At 35.6% G+C, this 18,838-nt stretch overlaps 1 protein-coding gene across 6 annotated transcripts in view; it reads right to left on the bottom strand.

Annotated features, from left to right (window-relative positions):
* The window catches only part of RNF17 (ring finger protein 17), a 91,930-nt gene extending 74,130 nt beyond the window's left edge, over positions 1 to 17,800 (bottom strand). For 5 of the 6 annotated variants that reach the window (XR_004325826.1, XM_032496541.1, XM_032496542.1 and 2 more), the window contains exons 1-6: positions 17,445 to 17,800; positions 14,992 to 15,086; positions 9,302 to 9,393; positions 6,298 to 6,409; positions 5,320 to 5,400; positions 3,963 to 4,063 (exon numbers count right to left, since the gene is read on the bottom strand). Coding sequence is in view for 5 of the 6 variants with exons in the window: in XM_032496541.1 (XP_032352432.1) it covers positions 3,963 to 4,063; positions 5,320 to 5,400; positions 6,298 to 6,409; positions 9,302 to 9,393; positions 14,992 to 15,086; positions 17,445 to 17,574 (611 nt within the window). In the remaining variant the exon portion in view is untranslated. Of the gene's footprint in view, positions 1 to 3,962; positions 4,064 to 5,319; positions 5,401 to 6,297; positions 6,410 to 8,433; positions 8,476 to 9,301; positions 9,394 to 14,991; positions 15,087 to 17,444 lie in introns of those variants that run through there. The other variant, XM_032496543.1, reaches the window with a different exon arrangement.
* Positions 17,801 to 18,838: the final 1,038 nt, after the last annotated feature.

The raw sequence follows: 18,838 nt of genomic DNA on the forward strand, positions 1-18,838 counted from the left end.
GTAAGATTGTTAAAAGGGGCATTCAGTTGAACTAAAATGTATTAGAGTGGAAGCTGTGTGCATGTAACTAGAGAAAAATCAGCCTCTGTAGGAGGACACAGTTATCATGTCACAGAGACAGCTGTCAGAGCTGCACAGTAAGATAGACCCTGGATGATTCCACCACCACTTTTAAAAGTAGGAGGAACCCTGGCCATCTTGCTGTCATTTGTGCCATTATAACAAACACATTCTGTGCTCATTTCTCACAAGGATCTATCTGTACATTAAAATATTTCTGTAAGTAGATACATATTACATGAACTTAAAATGATATTTTTAAATACTTCACCAAACCAGAACTTAATTAACTATAATCTTCAAAGTAATCACTCAGGAAGCTTATAGCATTACTCCTTCATTACTTACCTCATTTTACTCAAGAAATTTTCTGTGCCTACGGTACAATTACTTTATTATGGAAATTAAGATATTTTGCACCAAAAATTATAGTGTCTAATTGCTCATTTTATTCATCAAACAAATGAGTAAAATGATTTCCTCAAAATCAAATCTGGCCTCAAAAAAAGACTTGGCTACACTGAACAGTCTGAAAAGGAAATTAAGAAAACCATTTACAATAGAATAAAAAAAAAGAACATATTTAGGAATAAACATAACCAAGGAGGCAACAGACGTGTACACTACACAACATTGCTGAAATTAAAGAAGGCAAAATAAATGGAAAGGTCTCTCATGTTGTTCATGAATTAGAAGACAACACTGTTAAGATGTCAATACTACCCAGCACAATCTACAATTCAAAGCCATCCTTATCAAAATCGGAACAGAAAAACCCATCCTAAAAGTGACATGGAATCTCAAGGGACCCCAACCTTCCAAAACAATCCTGAAAAAGAACAACAAAGTTGGAGAGCTCACACATCCTGATTTCAAAACTTGCTACAAAGCCACAGTAATGAAAACAGTGCTCTACTGCCACAAGGACAGACAGACAGACAGACAGCCCAGAATTAAATCTTCACATATATGGTCAACTGAGTTTTGACAAAAGTGCCAAGACCATTCAATGGAAAAAAGACCATCTTTTCAACAAATGGTACTGGGAATGAATGACATTAGGCCCTTTCTTTACACTATATACAAAAATCAGCCCCAAATGACTCAAAGACCTAAATGTTAGAGCTAAAACTATAAGACTCTTAGAAGAAAACACAGAGAGGAAGCTTCACAGTATTAGATTTGGCAATGATTTCTTGGATATGACACCAAAACATGGCAACAAAGAAAAAATAGATAAAACAGACTTTATCAATTAAAAACTTATTTAGATCAAAGAATGCTATCAGGAGAGTGAAAAGGCAAGCCACAGAAGAAATGTTTTCTTAGGTCAGTCTGCTAAGGCAAAAGAAATAAAAGCAAAAATAAACAAATGGGACCTAATCAAACATACGAGCTTTCGCACAGCAAAGGAAATTACAAACAAAACAAAAAGACAACCTATGGACTGGGAGAAAATATTTGCAAATGGTGCAACTGACAGGGCATTTAATTTCCAAAATATACAAACAGCTCTTACAGCTCAACATCAAAAAAAATAAATAAATAAAATAAAAAACCCCCAAAACCCCAAACCAACAATGCAATAGAAAAATGGGTGGAAGACCTAAACATACATTTCTCCAAAGACATACAAACGGCCAACAGGCACATGAAAAGGTGCTCAACATCACAAATTACTAGAGAAATGCAAATCAAAATCACAATGAAGTATATCACTTCACACCAGTGAGAATGGCCATCATCAAAAAGTCTACAAATAGGGGGAGGGTATAGCTCAAGTGGTAGAGTGCATGCTTAGCATGCAGAAGGTCTTGGGTTCAATTCCCAGTCCCTCTCTGAAACATAAATAAGTAAACCTAATTACTCCCCAAATAAATAAATAAATAAATAATTTTTTTAAAAAGTCTATAATTATACAAATATAATAAATGCTGGAGAGACTGTGGAGAAAACAGAACCCTTCTACAACTGTTGGTGTGAATGTAAACTGATGCAGCCACAATGGAAAACAGCATGGCAATTCCTAAAAAAACTAAAAATAGAGTTACCACATGATCTAGCAATCCCACTCCTGGGCACATATCTGGAAAAGGCAAAAACTCTAATTTGAAAAGATACATGCACCCAATGTTAATAGCAACACTATTTATAGTATCTAAGATATGGAAGCACCTAAATGTCCATCAACAGATAAATGGATAAAGACAATGTGACACACATACATACATAAACATATATATTCATATATATATGGATATTACTCAGCCACAAAAAAGAATGAAATAATGTCCTTTGCAGCAACATGGATGGACCCAGAGATTACCATACTAAGTGAAGTAAGTCAAAGATAAATATAATATGATATAACTTATCTGTGCAATCTAAAAAAGTGATACAAATGAACTTAGTTACAAAACAGAAACAGACTCACAGACACAGAAAACAAACTATGGTTACCAAAAGGGAAAGGGGGGAGGGATAAATAAGGAGTTTGGGATCAACAGATACACACTACTATATATAAAACATATAAACAACAAGGACTGACTGTAAAGCACAGGAAACTACATTCATTAACTTGTAATAATCTGAAAAGGAATATATATAACTGAATCATTTTGCTGTACGGCTGAAATTAACACAACATTGTAAATCAAATACACTTCAATTAAAAAAGTCAAAAAAAAAAACAACAAGCCACAGAACAAGAGAAATTATCTGAAAATGATATATTTGATAAAGGATTAATATCCATAATGGATACAGAACTCCTACAACCCAGCAACAACAAAACAAATAATCCAATTCAAAAATGGGCAGAGGACTGGAATAGATATTTCTCCAGAAAAAAATAAGCAAATGGTCAACTGAAAGGATATGGTCCACAATACCACTAGCTATTATGGAAATGTAAGTCAAATACAAAATCAGATACCACTTCACATCCTCAAAATGGCTGTATTTTAAAAAAGAATTAACAAGTGTTGGTAAGGATGTGGAGAAACTGAAACTCTTATGCACTGCTAGTGGGAATGTAACCTGTGTAGCCAACTTAGAAAACAGTTTGGTAGTTCTTAACAAGATAAACATAAAAGTACCCTGTGCCACTAAACTGTACATTTTTAAATGGTTACAAAAGTAAACTTCATTATGCATATATACCACTATTAAAAAATGTAATAAAAATGTATGCACATGACCTATCACTTAAAATTTTATAACTGAATATTAAACATGAGATACCAACAACATTGAGGAATAAAGAATATGATTCATTCATAGTGTATTGAGCCTATGTTCTAGATATCCTAATTAGACTAAAAAAAAAAAAAATAAAAAGAACCCAGATCCAAAGGGGCAAGTACCATTACCAAATATATTTCTTACTTTTATGAGCCTGCCTCTTGAAATACAAAAATGTGATTAAAGATTATTTAAGCTCTTATATATCAAAGTTTTAAAAAAGGATGGCTATATAACAGTATGGTGGTATTGTTTAGAAATGAGTATTAGAAAGTATGTTATTATTTTCTGTGATGCAAATAAACACAAGAAAAAATGATGAAATTACATACCAGAAAAAGTATGTTTGCATTTTCCCAAGTATGCTGAATTCTACAATGGGATTCAGAATTTGAAATCATTTTTCTGTGCTAACTGGTTTAAGAAAGAAATTATCTGAACAGCTTTGGATCAGAAGGCAAATAGTCAAAATAAAAAAAAACCCCAAAAATGCTGCTCTTCATTTTGAAGCTGTCAACATCAGCCTACAGGGACCACCCATAACCTTCCAAACTTGTTTAATAGTTACTCATTACTTTAATCTATGCAAAGGAATAAAATGACAAGTTAATGTTAAAAGCTTCAGTTTCATTGAGTATATATTTTTAACTTATTACCTGGAATCAAGAGAAGTAAAAAGCTGATCAAACTGTTTCTCCAGAACCTCTATAAGACTGACTGTTTCCTCTTTTGTTTGACTGTGTATGTGTTCGAGCATCTGGGAAGAACATAATACAAAGATATAATTTGGTATTTCTATTTTGGAGGAACTGTACTCTTTAACATAATTTTGAAAGTAAAAGATACTTTTTGGACTTTTCAAAATAACAACACAAGAGGAGATTAGATGATAAAAATGGAATAACTCATTAGGTTAAACTTTAAATCCTGGTCCTTGTCAGCAAGATCATGTCTTTTTTGGCACTTTGTACTGATAAACTGGCAAAAAGGCCTAGAAAACCCACTAAGTTTTCAAAACTTCTTATCATTTTAATCAGTACAGGAAATGAATCGTTTTGGATAGCTGAATTTCTCTCTGGTAGGATTCCTTAAATTTATAAAAACTTAAAATGTAGTATTAAAAATATTTGAAATAAAGTGTTAACTATTTCACATACTTCTTCATATTTTCAAAGAATCACTGCTTGGTATCTGTGACCTTTTCTTCTTCCAATTTCTTTTTGGAATGGGAATGTCTACCTATGCCTATCCAACCAGTGTATTTTAGGAGATAATTTATTAGTTTCACACATTCACAGTTGGAGAGGAATTTTGCCCCAGCATGAGTCATTCTCTGAGTCTCACCTATACCTGATTTAGAAGATACTTAGATGAGATTTTGGAGCTAGAGTTGATGCTGAAATAGGTTAAGAATTTGGGGGATGTGAGATGGGATGAATGTATTTTGCATGTGAGAAGGATATGAATCTGGGAGGGCCAAAGAACAGACTGCTATGGGTTGAATTCTGTACCCCACTCCCCTTTCAGATTCACGTGCTGAAGTCTTAACTCTCATATCAGCTATAACCCTTTGAATGCCTTGGCTGTGAATTTGCTGTTGCTGGGTGTAAGGAATTTGTTCTTCCTCAATAAAGAAGTCTCTGTCTCTCGGGTGACAGGGTTAAGGAGAAAAGAGCGTAAGACTCTGTGTAACGATATACAGCCAGATAACATGCAATGCTAGAAAGGTGATCTGCAATGCTTCCAAGACAAAACTCAGCTCACAGCAAGCAGAAATCACAGCTCCTTAACAAAGCTCCAATTTCAGCATGCTGCTAGCACAACAATGCTATGAGATTACTGCTAGCAGGCCATGAGAGGTGTCCATTCTTTTGTATATTTCTCTTATCATTTGATAATCATACTTAATAACTGAATGCTAAGCTCCAACTTCAGTGATATTACATCCAAATTACACAGTTAAAGAGAACATGCCTTAATTTATGATAGAATTTAATCATTCAAAATGCTTACTTTTACAGCAATACTTAATTCTTCAAAATTCTGGCCTGCTATCTTCAATGCTTCATCAATTTCTTCCACAGTTTTAGTCTCCTAAGAAAGGGAAGGGGAACATACAAACACAAAGTATAAAAATAGATGCTTAGATACAACATAGTAGCTGCAAAAACATCAAGCTACCATTGCGGTTACAGACCCACTACAGAAATCTGAAAAGAAGCAACAATTAACATTTCAGTTTTGGTGATAGCATCCCAAATTTCTTTTAGGTAGCTTTTTGGAAAAAATGGAATTATGTCCTACAACCATTTTGCATCTTAAAACTACCTGAAAAATTTATCATGGCAATAAATATATATACATAAAAAGTAACAGTTCTTAAGAAAAAAAGATTATAATTTGGCTATGTTAAGATTTAAACAACGAAGGTGAAGACAGCGCTCTGTCTTCTCTCCCAGCCCACTAACGATTCCCTTAACAAAAAGATGTAATACTTCATTCAGCAGTATTTTGGAGTTTCTCCTGTTTCTAGTCTTAAATTAAAAGAATACATTATTTAAAGTGATATGGAGTAGTAACAGGTAAAACTCAATCTTCCAACAACAATTACACCATCCTTTCAGTCACCGTTAAAACACCCGGTAAATCACCCTTAGAATTTAGAAACTTGCACTTTATACAATCTCATAGAATGTGAATTCAATAACTAGGTTCAAAAGGAGGAAGCTATGTACAGGTAAATATCAAGAGCACTGACAGAGCTGGTCAAAGGCAGAATGGGCTAACTTGGGAAGAAAAGAGAATTGCTGAGAACAGTTCAGAACAAATCAAGAGATTCAAGCAAGGGAATATAGGTTTACCTCTGTTACCTTCGTGTTTCCAAAAGAATCTATAGTTATAGGAACCTTGAGAGAAGAGGAAAGTTAAGCTACCAGAGACAAAGTAAAAATGTTTGGCCATATGTCACTTCATGAATAACATTCTTCATACCTCCATTACAGCTGATGGGTTCAGAACAGTCCCGCGTGTGAAGGTTGAATGTTCTAAACCAACAGTTAGCTGGCCAGCAGTCTTTTTAAAGTCCTGAGAACAGTTCTTTATCCTGGAAAATGTCAAGTACATTTATTTTAAATACCAACATTAATATAATGGTTTCAATCCTCTAGTCTGATTTTTACTCTCTCTCAAAAATAATTCAGGGGGAGGTTATAGCTCAGTGGTAGACTGTGTGCTTAGCATGTACGAAATCGTGGGTTCAATCCCCAGTACCTCCATTAAACATAAATAAATAAATAAACCTAACTATCTCCCCACTCAAAAAAACTAAAAAAATAAATCATACTATGACTTCTAAGAACACTTAACAGTGGGTTCTCAATTATCTATGATAAGTAAAGACAGGGAAACCATGACTAAATATGCTTTCATATAAAACTTAATTTTAATCAAGAATTCAATTTCTTAACAAATTCCTAAAAATAATAGCTTACAGTATAAATCGTGCTTGAATTTCCAAACCGTCTCTCCTTCTCTGATATTTTTTGGTAGACATGTTGATAATCCTTTAACTGTCTCAAGCTCAATTATTTATACACACAAATGCCAGCTATTAAAAAATGTACTTATAGGCCTAGATAATGTATATAAAGGTAATGAATTTACCAGATAAGTTAATTTCAAAGAAAAAGTAAGCTACATTTCTTGAGTACAGACGCTAGAGTTTTTGCCTATTTTTATCTTTATATCCCTATGTTAGCTAGCACACAATTAAGTACTCAGTGTTTGTTGAATAAGTAAATCAGAAGCCTATGACACTTCATGGAAGAAACTATGATTAAATATGTTACTCTCAGAGAGAGAAATAATAGACTAGATAATTTTTAAACATTCTATTACTTAAAAAGTGAACATTCATGTTCTTAAAAACATATGTGAATGCTTTGGCCATAAGGAATCCATTATTCAATTCCTGTTTCAAAATATTAAAGACAAATCAGGAAGGAAACACTTCATGTATCAAAAGATACTTCTATTTTAAAATATATAACCATTTAAACCAAATTCTACTGAAATTAGGAAATAGAGGAGTTTCTAACGTAAGTATATTTGACATGGAGAACTAATTTTAAAATGGTAATTCAGAAAAAAACTGGGGTACCTAAAACCAGATTCATCTACTTCTGAAAATGAAATTTCACTTTGCAACCATATTCAATATTATATAGATCTAGACAAAAGTACAATCAAATTTGACTTGGACGATGTATAAAAAGAAAGATTCATACAGAAGCCCACATTTATATTTTCTCTTGGGAAAAAAAAAAAAAGGATAATCTGGCAACACTGGGATGGTCTTAACACAAAGCAGTAATTGGCTGGAGCTGAGTACAGGCTACCTCCCCTTCTGTCTGCCACAATCCTTAACGCTCATTTAATGTCAGTCTATCTCACCCAGTAAGTCATCTGCTAGATTCCTGTAGGTGTTCAAATTTGTTACGGCCACTGACTCACAGGAAGCCAAAAAGATTCCTGAAGTGATTATTCACTCAGAGCCTATGGAGGAAGTGACCGGTGAAATGCAAATACAGGAGTTGGGAGCAGTAATGGTGTTCCATGAGCCTGAGTTCCACCTCTGGTTCTGTCAATAACCAGTTGCTGGACTTCAGCTAAGTGGTTATGCTACCCAAAGGAAAAACTGTTCTGTTGGTTTCTACGCACGCATATAAATCTGGACAGAGAAGGTACAGCAATAACATGAAAAGTCATGACAGTTAGTCTAAAGGATTTTGGATTTTACCTGGATAGGCAATGAAAACCATAGAGCAGGAAAGGGTCTGAAGTCCTAAGGAGGTAGCCAAAAGAGACTAAAAGAATCAAACAGGGTGTAGAAATGGAAGGTAAATTATGAATATGGGTGATATTGTGGAAATAGAATCTGCAGGAGGTCAGATGGATGAGATATGAGGAACTGCATGATCTATAGATGTTTGGGCCAATGACAAAATTGAAAAGTTTCAAATGAGACTGTTCCTTGAGGGAACCCTGTATTTATTTTATTTCCCATATAACTTACTTCCATATTAAATATGATTTAAGAAGTTAAAAGTTATACAAAAATATAATTACCATCTGAGTAGCGTCTTGGTAAATTAAGAAGATTCTTCAACCCTTAAAAAGTTGCAAAGTCAAACTTTACCATTTTTTAAATCATGATTCATTCCACAGTCAACCCTAAATGTACATTCGCCTAGGATCAGAAAATGATTTTCAGAAAAACTACAGCAAATGTCAAAATATCATGGTTCTTCGTCTAACATTTATAAAATGTTTACTCTGTGTCCAGCACCAGGGATGTAGAAAACAATAAAATATGGCCCTTGCCATTAAAGGGGCTTGTAGACTAGAAGAAGATGACAAATATAAATAAATGCAATTAAAAAAACACAGGTGCTCATCTCCAGCTGGAATATGTTAAAAAAAAATCTTTGCATACTATTTCAAAAAGAGAATTTATTAATACATATACATGTAAAATCTTACACAAGAATGGAAAAATGAATAAAATAATCTCAAAGTTATCACTTTCCATAAATCACCTCTCAAACCACTTCTTTTCAAAATCTTGCATTGTATTGTATTCATACTACTGTTGAGAATCAATAGAAATGTAAGTTCTTATTTTTTTCCTCCATTATCTTCTCACTCAGCACACTAGTTTTTGCTAAGTCTATTCTCAGCTTCTCTTACTCTGATGTGGCAATCTTGCATTCTTTTCTTTCCCCACTTTAAATAAGAACAAACTAATGCTGCATCTTTAAGAGTTGGAGTCTCCATTTCATTTACAGCTAAGACAAATTATAAACCTAAAGAGCAATGTATAAACAATGGGTTACAAACACTAATCTAAGAATGACATTTTATCAATGATTCTAAAATATCTCTTCAAGAAATATGTTAAACTTCAAACACTAAAATAAGTGCACACAGAACATACTTTTTTGGCTGCAGTTTTTCCATAAAAGACTCTTCTTTAATATATCCATCTATTGGGCAGTATCCTTGTTTTGTATTTATAGTTGTAGCAACCTTAGGATAAAAGATGAATGGAAGAAACCAGAAAGTCATTCAATAAATTCTGTTTACCCAGAATTCAAAAAACTAGCGTGTCATCCATAGATAAAGTTGAAAATAGCTCTAAAGATCCTGAAATCCTCTTTAAATCAAAGAAAAAGCAACACTTTCATGTTTTTATCCTATTTTATTTTTTTAAAAAATCAGTTATTTGGCAATTAATTAAGCAGAACATTAACTAAAATACTTCACTCTGCTACATTTCTAAAGGAAATGCTTGGAACAATACTTATAAATTCACTGTAAAATTTTTACAATGCTATTTTAAGGTACGTACAAAACTCTAAAATACTTGGGAATAACTATAGTAAGAAAAATACAAGCTCTAAGAAAAGAAAACAAAAAACTTTACTGGCAGTCACAAACAAGAACTGAATAAATGGAGAATTAGGTTAGGGTCTTGAAGACAAAGATTTAAAGCCCTAAAACATAACTAATATAAAATTAATACAATTCTGAAGTTCGTATAAAAACATAATGAGCAAGAATATAAAATTTTTAATATAACATTCAGTGGAGATTTATCCCACCAGAAAATAAAGCTACTGTAATTAAAACACTAAGGTAGTGGCACAATACAAGTCGACCCTTGAACAACGCAGGGCTTACTGTGCATGTAATTTACAGCTGGCCCTCCATATGTGTGGTGCTTCTGCATCCACGGATTCAACCAACTGCAAACCATGTAGTACTGTAGCATTTATCTACATAAGTGGACTTACACAGCTCAAACCTGCACTGACCAAGGGACAACTGTAAATGAACAGAACAGAGCCCTGAAACAGATCCACATATATATGGGAACTTCATATAGACTGTAAGTGGCATTTCAATTAAATAGAGGAAAGATTGATTATTCAACAAATCATGTGGGAAAGTCAGCTAATTATTCTGAAGAAGAAAGTCACATACTCACATCATATAAAATATAAAGGGATTTAATACTTACTTTTTAAAAAAATAAGTATTGAAAAAAAAGTACTGTAACTCTGAGATGGAAAGTCTGCCTAACCAAAGAAAACCTAGAAGCCATGAAGGAGGAGGAAAAACAACTCAAGAAGGAAACATTTCTGAATGGTAAAATGTAATAAACAAAATTAAAAGTGAAAAATTGGGAGAAAACATTTAAAATACACAGGACAAAGTGTTAATATCTCTATCACATGAAATAGTCTGACAAGCTAGAAAAAGACAATTCAAAAGGAAAGTATGGAAAGGACCAAAAAGGATCCGTTAAAAATCCTCCCAGAAGAGGAGCTAAGAAGTCAACATATGAAAAATTGCTCAATTTCACTAGTAGTCAGGGAATTGCAATTTAAAACAAGGAGATACCCACTTTTTGTCCATTAAATGGTCAAACATTAAAAAAATGGACAAACTCAAACATGGATATTTTTTAGACCTGGAAACTAACAGAATCTGCTGATAAGATTTTTTTGGTGGGAGTGGGTTTCAAGAATTGTGCAAAGATATAGTGAAAAATTTTGAAAACCACCTAAATGTTTTATCATAAAGAGATTAGTTAAGAATTACAGCACTTATGTACCATAGTTTATTATATAGTCTTTGAAAGTATTGCAGCAACATGGATGGACCTGGAGATTGTCATTCTAAGTGAAGTAAGCCAGAAAGAGAAAGAAAAATACCATGTGATATCACTTATATGTGGAAACTAAAAAAAAGACAAATGAACTTAATAACAAAACAGAAACAGACTCACAGACATAGAAAACAAACTTATTGTTACCAGAGGGGAAGGGGGTGGGGGAAGGGATAAATTGGGAGTTTGAAATTTGCAGATACTAACTACTATATTCAAAACAGATAAACAACAAGGTTCTACTGCATAGCACAGGGAACTACATTCAATATCTTGTAGTAACCTATAATGAAAAAGAATATGAAAATGAATAAATGTATGTATATGTATGACTGAACTATTATGGAGAGATTGACACAACATTGTAAACTGATTATACTTCAATTAAAAAAAAGTAATGTAGGAGACTCTCATGAGAATAGGTTAATGCTGCTAAGAAAAATAAAGCAGACTACTAAATGCGATAGTCTCTCATTTAAATATATACCTCTGGTGGGAAAGAGGATGTTCTGGGAAGGTTTTAAGTATAAGGTACCAAAGATAGTTATGTATTATTAGGTTATCAGGGTAAAAGTGTTACGTTAGGAAAATCACAATGGAGCAATTGTTATTTTTAAGAGTGTCCCCTCAGAACTGAGGACTAAAACTTTCATTTCTATCTGCCTCTTCATTTATGCCCTTTTGGCCTGGCATTTCATAGTAAGAGCTTAATGTTACTATCAACAGATTTGATACAGGACATTTCTTCCAGAAAATTTAAGAAATTATTAAATACAACTGATTTAAAATATTTCAGTTAAAACTGTGTAAAGATTCTTAACTTCTAACATACATAATAAATATTTTCTCCCCCTTCCTCTGCCATAGCTTGTCATTTAAGTGTTACTTATTGTGGTGTTTTTGCTTGTTTTTTCTATTTGTAAATGAAAAAAATGTGGTCAAATTTAACCAGCATCTCTTCTATGGTTTCTGACTTCAGTGATACGCTTAATAAGGCTTCCCCAACCAAGATCACACAATTATCTATATTTCCTTCTAGTTTATATTTTCAACTTGTACGTTATTAACATTTCTAATCTACATAGGATTTTAATATATATTAATTACCTATTGATTGCATAAATTATCATTTCCTCATGGTCCAATATATTTTTGGACTCAGGTCCAAATGATCAGTAAAATGCCAGTACTTTGGAATGGTCCCTAAGTATGATCCTACCCTTAAAACAAAATCTGCCATATTGCTGTGTATAATTATACAGTGGTTATTACCAATTAACCATTAATATCAATCAGAAGCAGAGAAGAGATGTTACAGAAAACCATACAACCATGAGAGATAAAGATTCTTAGATAAATTCATATTCACCCCAACTCAGACATAAGAACACAAGTATACCCATTAATTCTGAATGAGATAATCTTCAGCTTAAGCTTAAAATAATCAGCATTACCTAGGCCTTCAAAGTGAAAGATAAATTATAAGTCTAATGTAAATATAGGTATTTCAATCTTACTTTTTAGAGCATCCACCTCATTTAAAATAAACTAAAAAAAAGAAAAAAGTAATAAACTATAATCCTGAAATAGTCTATAAATTCAGACTTTTCATTTAGACTTGATTCCTCCATTCTCTCTTATTCCAAGTAAAAGATACCAGCAGAAATCTAAGCTTTAAAAACTAATAAAAGAGTGGTAACAATTTCAGGAAGGTTTCTTGAAGGCCTCCTTTAACAGTGAACAGCTTTAGTGCATCTGAAGAATCTTAAATACAGTCCTCTGTCAATTACCTGGGGTAACAGCACAGGGGGATAGGAGAAAAGGAGGGAAGAACGGGACAGATCACTTATCTCCCAAGGTAAGAGTCAGAACTGGTCAACTGATACAGAACAATTTGTCAAAATCCTAAAATCAAAACCAATATTTATAAACACACTATAAACACTTGATTAGATGTTATCCAAAACACTAAAAATAATACAAGTATAATGATTTAAGAGACCACTGAACATGAAATCATTTGCCACAAAAACCAAGAAGTTACTGTTCTAATAAACGTATCGTCTGTTTTTTGAACATTAGAACAGGATGGATACGGGCAGAGACAGTTCCAGCTGTCTGCCTCTTCCTTTTCCCTTTACTTATTCTTTACCTACCACAAGACTCTATCTTCATATCGTTGGGGATATTCCATTTCAACCTCAGGAGTTAGTCTCCCCTTTTCTTAACTATGTAGTGAGACACATCTGAGGAACCTACCGTCAAAAAAAGGGAAAGGGGATGGGAATTTCCCACAATGAAGGTCATAATTTGTAAAGTATATATCCAGAAGGAACCTTACTTCAAAATGACACCTGCACTCCAATGTTCATAGCAGCACTATTTACAATAGCCAAGACATGGAAACAGCCTAAATGTCCATCAACAGATGACTGGATAAAGAAGATGTGGTATATTTATACAATGGAATACTATTCAGCCAAAAAAACCAACAACATAATGCCATTTGCAGCAACATGGATGCTCCTGGAGAATGTCATTCTAAGTGAAGTAAGCCAGAAGGAGAAAGAAAAATATCATATGAGATCGCTCATATGTGGAATCTAAAAAAAAAAACCAAACAAAACATAAATACAAAACAGAAACAGACTCATAGACACAGAATACAAACTTGTGGTTGCCAAGGGGGCAGGGGTGGGAAGGGATAGACTGGGATTTCAAAATGTACAACAGATAAACAAGATTATACTGTATAGCACAGGGAAATATATTCAAGATCTTATGGTAGCTCACAGAGAAAAAAGTGTGACAATGAATATATACATATATATATGTTCACGTGTAACTGAAAAGTTGTGTTCTACACTGGAATTTGACACAACATTGTAAAATGATTATAAGTCAATAAAAAAGATTTAAAAAAAACATAATTTGTAAAGTATGTTATTCCAAAACAGACATCTTCTAATATGTAAATGTTTCTGCTATAATTAAAATGTTCCCAAATTATATATATATATGTTTAAAAACATATTAATATATATATTTTTTTATCATGTTTAACCTGTAAACCAGTTAATCCGCACTTAGTCAAGGGTCGACTGTAACACTTATTTTAAAGGTTGTAGAGAACTTTCACTTAATTTAGATTTGACTCTTACAACCCTATGAAATAAGAAAAGCAGGTATTATTTTCATCTCACAAATGAGGAAACTCAGGGTTAGGGTGACAGAACCAGGATTGTACTGCAGGTCTTCTGCCTCTAATATTAACTGTCTGCCACACTGCCACAAAAAACAAGATATAAATCCTTATCATCCAATCTCTAAAGTGGAACATTAAGAATTTAGAGAGTAAGACAACTTTCTAGGAACATACTATATAAACTGAGCAACATTTGTACTTGTAGTAATGCAAAGAATATCCAGTAAATTTTATTTTAAATCATTAATTTATTCTATTATGGGTCCACGTGCAAATGTATTACTTTTAGTGCTTCTGAAGTCATGTTAACTTAAAGCCACTGTTTTTTTTTTTTTTTTTTTTTTCACTCTAGCATCTCTACGAATGTAAATTTGATGACACACAAAGGTTGAGGGGCAGGGCAAAGTTCAAAATTTGCTTGCATGGTATTGGTGTGGAAAATGCAGGTACAAATCTGAAAGGAATATTATTTCATTACGATAAAAATAAATAGAGGCAATATTCCACAAAAATCTCCAAAAAAGTCAAAATATATAGGCTAAGTGTATAAACTTAACCTTGCATTCCCTTTGATCACTTTGAACAATTATAAAGTGGATATGAACAGCTTATCTTTTGCTAGGTTCCTTAGACTCAGGAGCAAAAATGCAAGTTTTTAGTTCCTAACTAAAAGTATGTCTTATTTCTCCAATATTTTCACCTTTAACATTAGGTTGTAATGCATTCAATATGAAAGACTAAAACTTACCTCACAATCAGGGCATATAATTGTGCTGTATTCTTCAGTTACTAACAAGCACAGTTCACAAAAAGCATGTCCACACTGAAGTTCATGATGGTGACCTATAGATGAAATTTTATTGTGAATTAAACTTTGCACAATTTGTTAATGTTGAATGTTCAGTATAATCAGATGGAAAGTTAAAGGGGATTCTCTTGTATAGGAAAAGAAATGTAGTTTAGTTGGAAATGGATGACTTATTAAATGAAATTCAGGAGAAACAACACAAGTCAGAAGGAGGGAGAAAAATAAGAAAAACCAGGCAGAGCTATGTAATATTGTTTGCATTCATTTAGATGGTTATTTAGCACCTATACTTCTTCAAATTTGACATCTCTTATAATCATATAAAGTGCTCTGACATACTTCATTTGATCATTGTAAATCGCATGGCTAAGCAGGCTGGGAATATTTTATTCAACCTAGGGATGGGTAAACATTTTAGTGATCTGGGGTAAATGGTATAATCTAGACTCCAATCTAGTTCTGTTTCCAAGTCTAATGTTCTTTCTACTTGATCATACTGCCCTCTGCTAATTTATATTTCCCAACCTGTGATGGGACAGAGAGGGCCAATTTGAGACACTGGCAAGACCATTCTCTTCATGATCTAAGACACTGGCAAGGACAGAAGTCAGATGCCACTAATGTCACACACACATGACCCATATAAAGATTATCTTCACAAACTTAGCATTTATGAAGGGAAATACCATAATCTTATCTTTGGAGTAGGGAGGGAATTAGTGTTTAATGGGTAGCATTTCAGTTTTGCAAGATGAAAAAGTTCTAGAGATCTGTTATACAACAATGTGAATATACTTAACACTACTGAACTGTTCTTTTTAAAATGGTTCAGATGGTACATTTAATGGTTATTTTTTTTTTTTTTAAACCACAATAAAAAAGAAACCAGAGAATGACTCCCCGACCACACTGAGAACTGGAATGCCAATGGCTCTATTGCCTGTGCCACAATCAGGATGTTGCAAATGAAGAAGCTGCTGCCACAGCAGCCAATTCCAGAACCCTAACCCCTGTGCCATGTTCACACCAGCAAGGTGGTCTTGAGTCTTGCCTCTCCTCCGTATGATACCACAATTTTGACTGAAAAACCTAATATCAAGATGTTAATAATCTAAGTAGAATTTGGAGTTTATCATAATAAGCATTCATTATAGCTGTCACTTTCACAGGTTGTCGTTTTAAAAGACTTTGCAAGAAAAAAAGGGAAAAAGAAACTAGATAAAATTAGTCACCATTCACTATAAAATTACAGTGTTCTTGCTAATTTATATTATAATAATTGCATTCTTTTGATAAAAAAAGCTTTAGTTTTAAAGCCAGCTGAAACATCTGAAGCTAGCTTACAACCAAGCTAAATTTTAAAGCTCGTTTAAATCCCAGAGATAATGTTACTAAAGAAATCAAAACTGTTTCAACTGTTTTACTTTTATAAGGTTTCTGACATTGTACAAAGCAAAATAACTTGTGCTGCATTACAGCTTACAGCAGTTTCACAACTTCGTATGCACAGGCACTATCTTTCCAATTGAGTACTTCTCAGCATTATAATAAAAATGTATGGAAGAAGCAGTGATTTAAAAATGCCATGTTCTAAAACTTTACTTTGTAATACTATCTCATTCGAATAATGGCGATTTTCTATGCAACAGCAGTGATCGAAATTTGGGGTAGGAGAAATTTGGCTCCCCACCGAAAACACAACTAACCAACTTTTCCCACTCGCTCATGTCTCCCAAATGGAGTCCGTCTTGGAGGGACTGAGAAAACTGACTTTCACTTCGAAAGTGCAAAGATTTAACAGGTACACAGCGTAATAAGGCTTTCAGCAGCTCCAGGAGTTGAAATTCAACAACTCGCCCCTGGCAGAGACACAGCGCCGTAACGCCTTTCCGGTTACATTAAGTAACTTGAACCTGTTCCACCTGAGGGGAGTCTTGAGGGAGCAAATCAAGGGCTCACGTTCCCTTGCCGCACAAGGTCAGAAAGCAAGACGCACAGAAGTAACGTGCTGTCTGCCAAACCGAGCCGCATGCCCCGGCCCATCCCCAACGTCCGTTGTGTAATTTTAGAAACATTTCCCAGTGGTCTATTCGTTACTACAACAAAAACTACACAAGGAAGCCATGTTTCGTTGCTTCACCACAGGATGACGGCTAGGGCCTCACAGCTCCCCTCTCACCGACCTGCGAACCGGCCGGTGAGGAAGGGGCGGCGCACGGGGAGGCTGGGGGTGAGGAGAGCCGCCCTCGCCCGTCTCAGCGCGTCCCAGCCTCGCTCTCCTCGCGGCCCGCGGGCTCCGGGGCCCGGCCTCGACCCGCGCACGCCTAGCCGCCGCGGCCACCCCGCCCCGCCCCGCCCCCTCGCGGGCCGCGGGCTGACCCTCAAGCCCTCACCCAAAGCTCCGGGCGCCCTTCCTCCACACCGGGCGCACAGGGCCTCCCCCGTGGCCTGGGCTCGGGCTTGCCTCTCCACCTGCCCGCAGGAAGACGGGCCGCGCCGAGCCCTCAAGGCCTCAGCCGCCATCGCCGCTTCCTCAGGCTCCGAGGGCGCACGCCGCGTGCAGGCCGACGTCCCTCGCGGCAGTGGCCAATCACCGGAGGCGGCGGCTCCAGAGGGCCAATCACCGGAGGCGGCGGCTCCAGAGAGCCAATCGGTGGCGAGGAAGTTGAAGCCCCCCCCCCCCCGGCCAGCGGGGCAGCCGGGCTGTTTCTGTTTTGCCGCCGTCGGAGAAACGATGCGCGAGGTGATCAAAAACCGTTTCCCCGTCCGATCTTAGTCCGAGCGTCACCGCCTTAGCACTCTTACTGCATTTAAATCAGACTTAACACAGCATTCCTTCCACTGCTGTTGACCTCACAAGGGGCGAACCATCCTTCACGTTGAAGTCGTCCCCCTTCCCTCGGGCACCATAGGGGCTTCGGTGCGCAAGCCGGCCCAGCTGCCTACCGGTAGGGGGATGGGTTAGCTACTTCAGACTAAGGTGGTCATGATTGCCAACAGCTGTCAAACTCTCGGTGTACAAGGCACTGTGGTCGGGAACAGTTGAGGGTGCTAAAAATTTACAAACTAACATGTTCCCGCTTGAGAGGTATGGAGGCCTCTACCTAAAGGGTAACTTCTAGTACGGTAGCTTGTGTTAAATGCCGGAGGAGAGTGAGAGAAAAGAAGAATTATCTGCGTTGTATGAAAAGCCTTCCTAGAGGATAGAGGGTTTCCACTAGACCTTAATACCTGGATGGGACTTGCGGAAGTAAACAGGGTAAATGAGGCATTCCAGGGAGAAAGAACAGCATAAGCAAGAGAAACTAGGTGGGAGATGCTGTGGTCTATTCGGAATTTAACTTATAGATCATTTGGCCAGAGTATTAACTTACTTACAGTGAGCTTTTTGGAGAGGTATATTGGAGTTGAGCCTTACAGGGTCTTGAATGCCGGACTTGGCATTTGGAGGAGTTTGGACTTCACCATTTAAGCAGTAGAGTGCTGGCCAAATTGTGTGAGCAAGGAATGACGTGATCTGGTAACAGTGCGGCAGGTATATTGTGGAGGAAGCATCTGGAGATGGCAGGGTGCATTCAGCTGCTACGAATAAAAGCCTGCATACAGTCTTCATTTTCTCTTTTCTGTATACTTTTTTTTTTTTTGGATATAGAAGTATTCTATGCAAAAGCTCACCCCTGATTAATATCCAAAATGTGCAAACAGCTCACACATTTCAATATTAAAAAACAAACCACCCTATCAAAAAATGGAAGAAGACCTGAACAGACATTTCTCCAAAGAAGAT

This window comes from Camelus ferus, chromosome 14, assembly GCF_009834535.1.
Source record: "Camelus ferus isolate YT-003-E chromosome 14, BCGSAC_Cfer_1.0, whole genome shotgun sequence".
NCBI lineage: Eukaryota > Metazoa > Chordata > Mammalia > Artiodactyla > Camelidae > Camelus > Camelus ferus.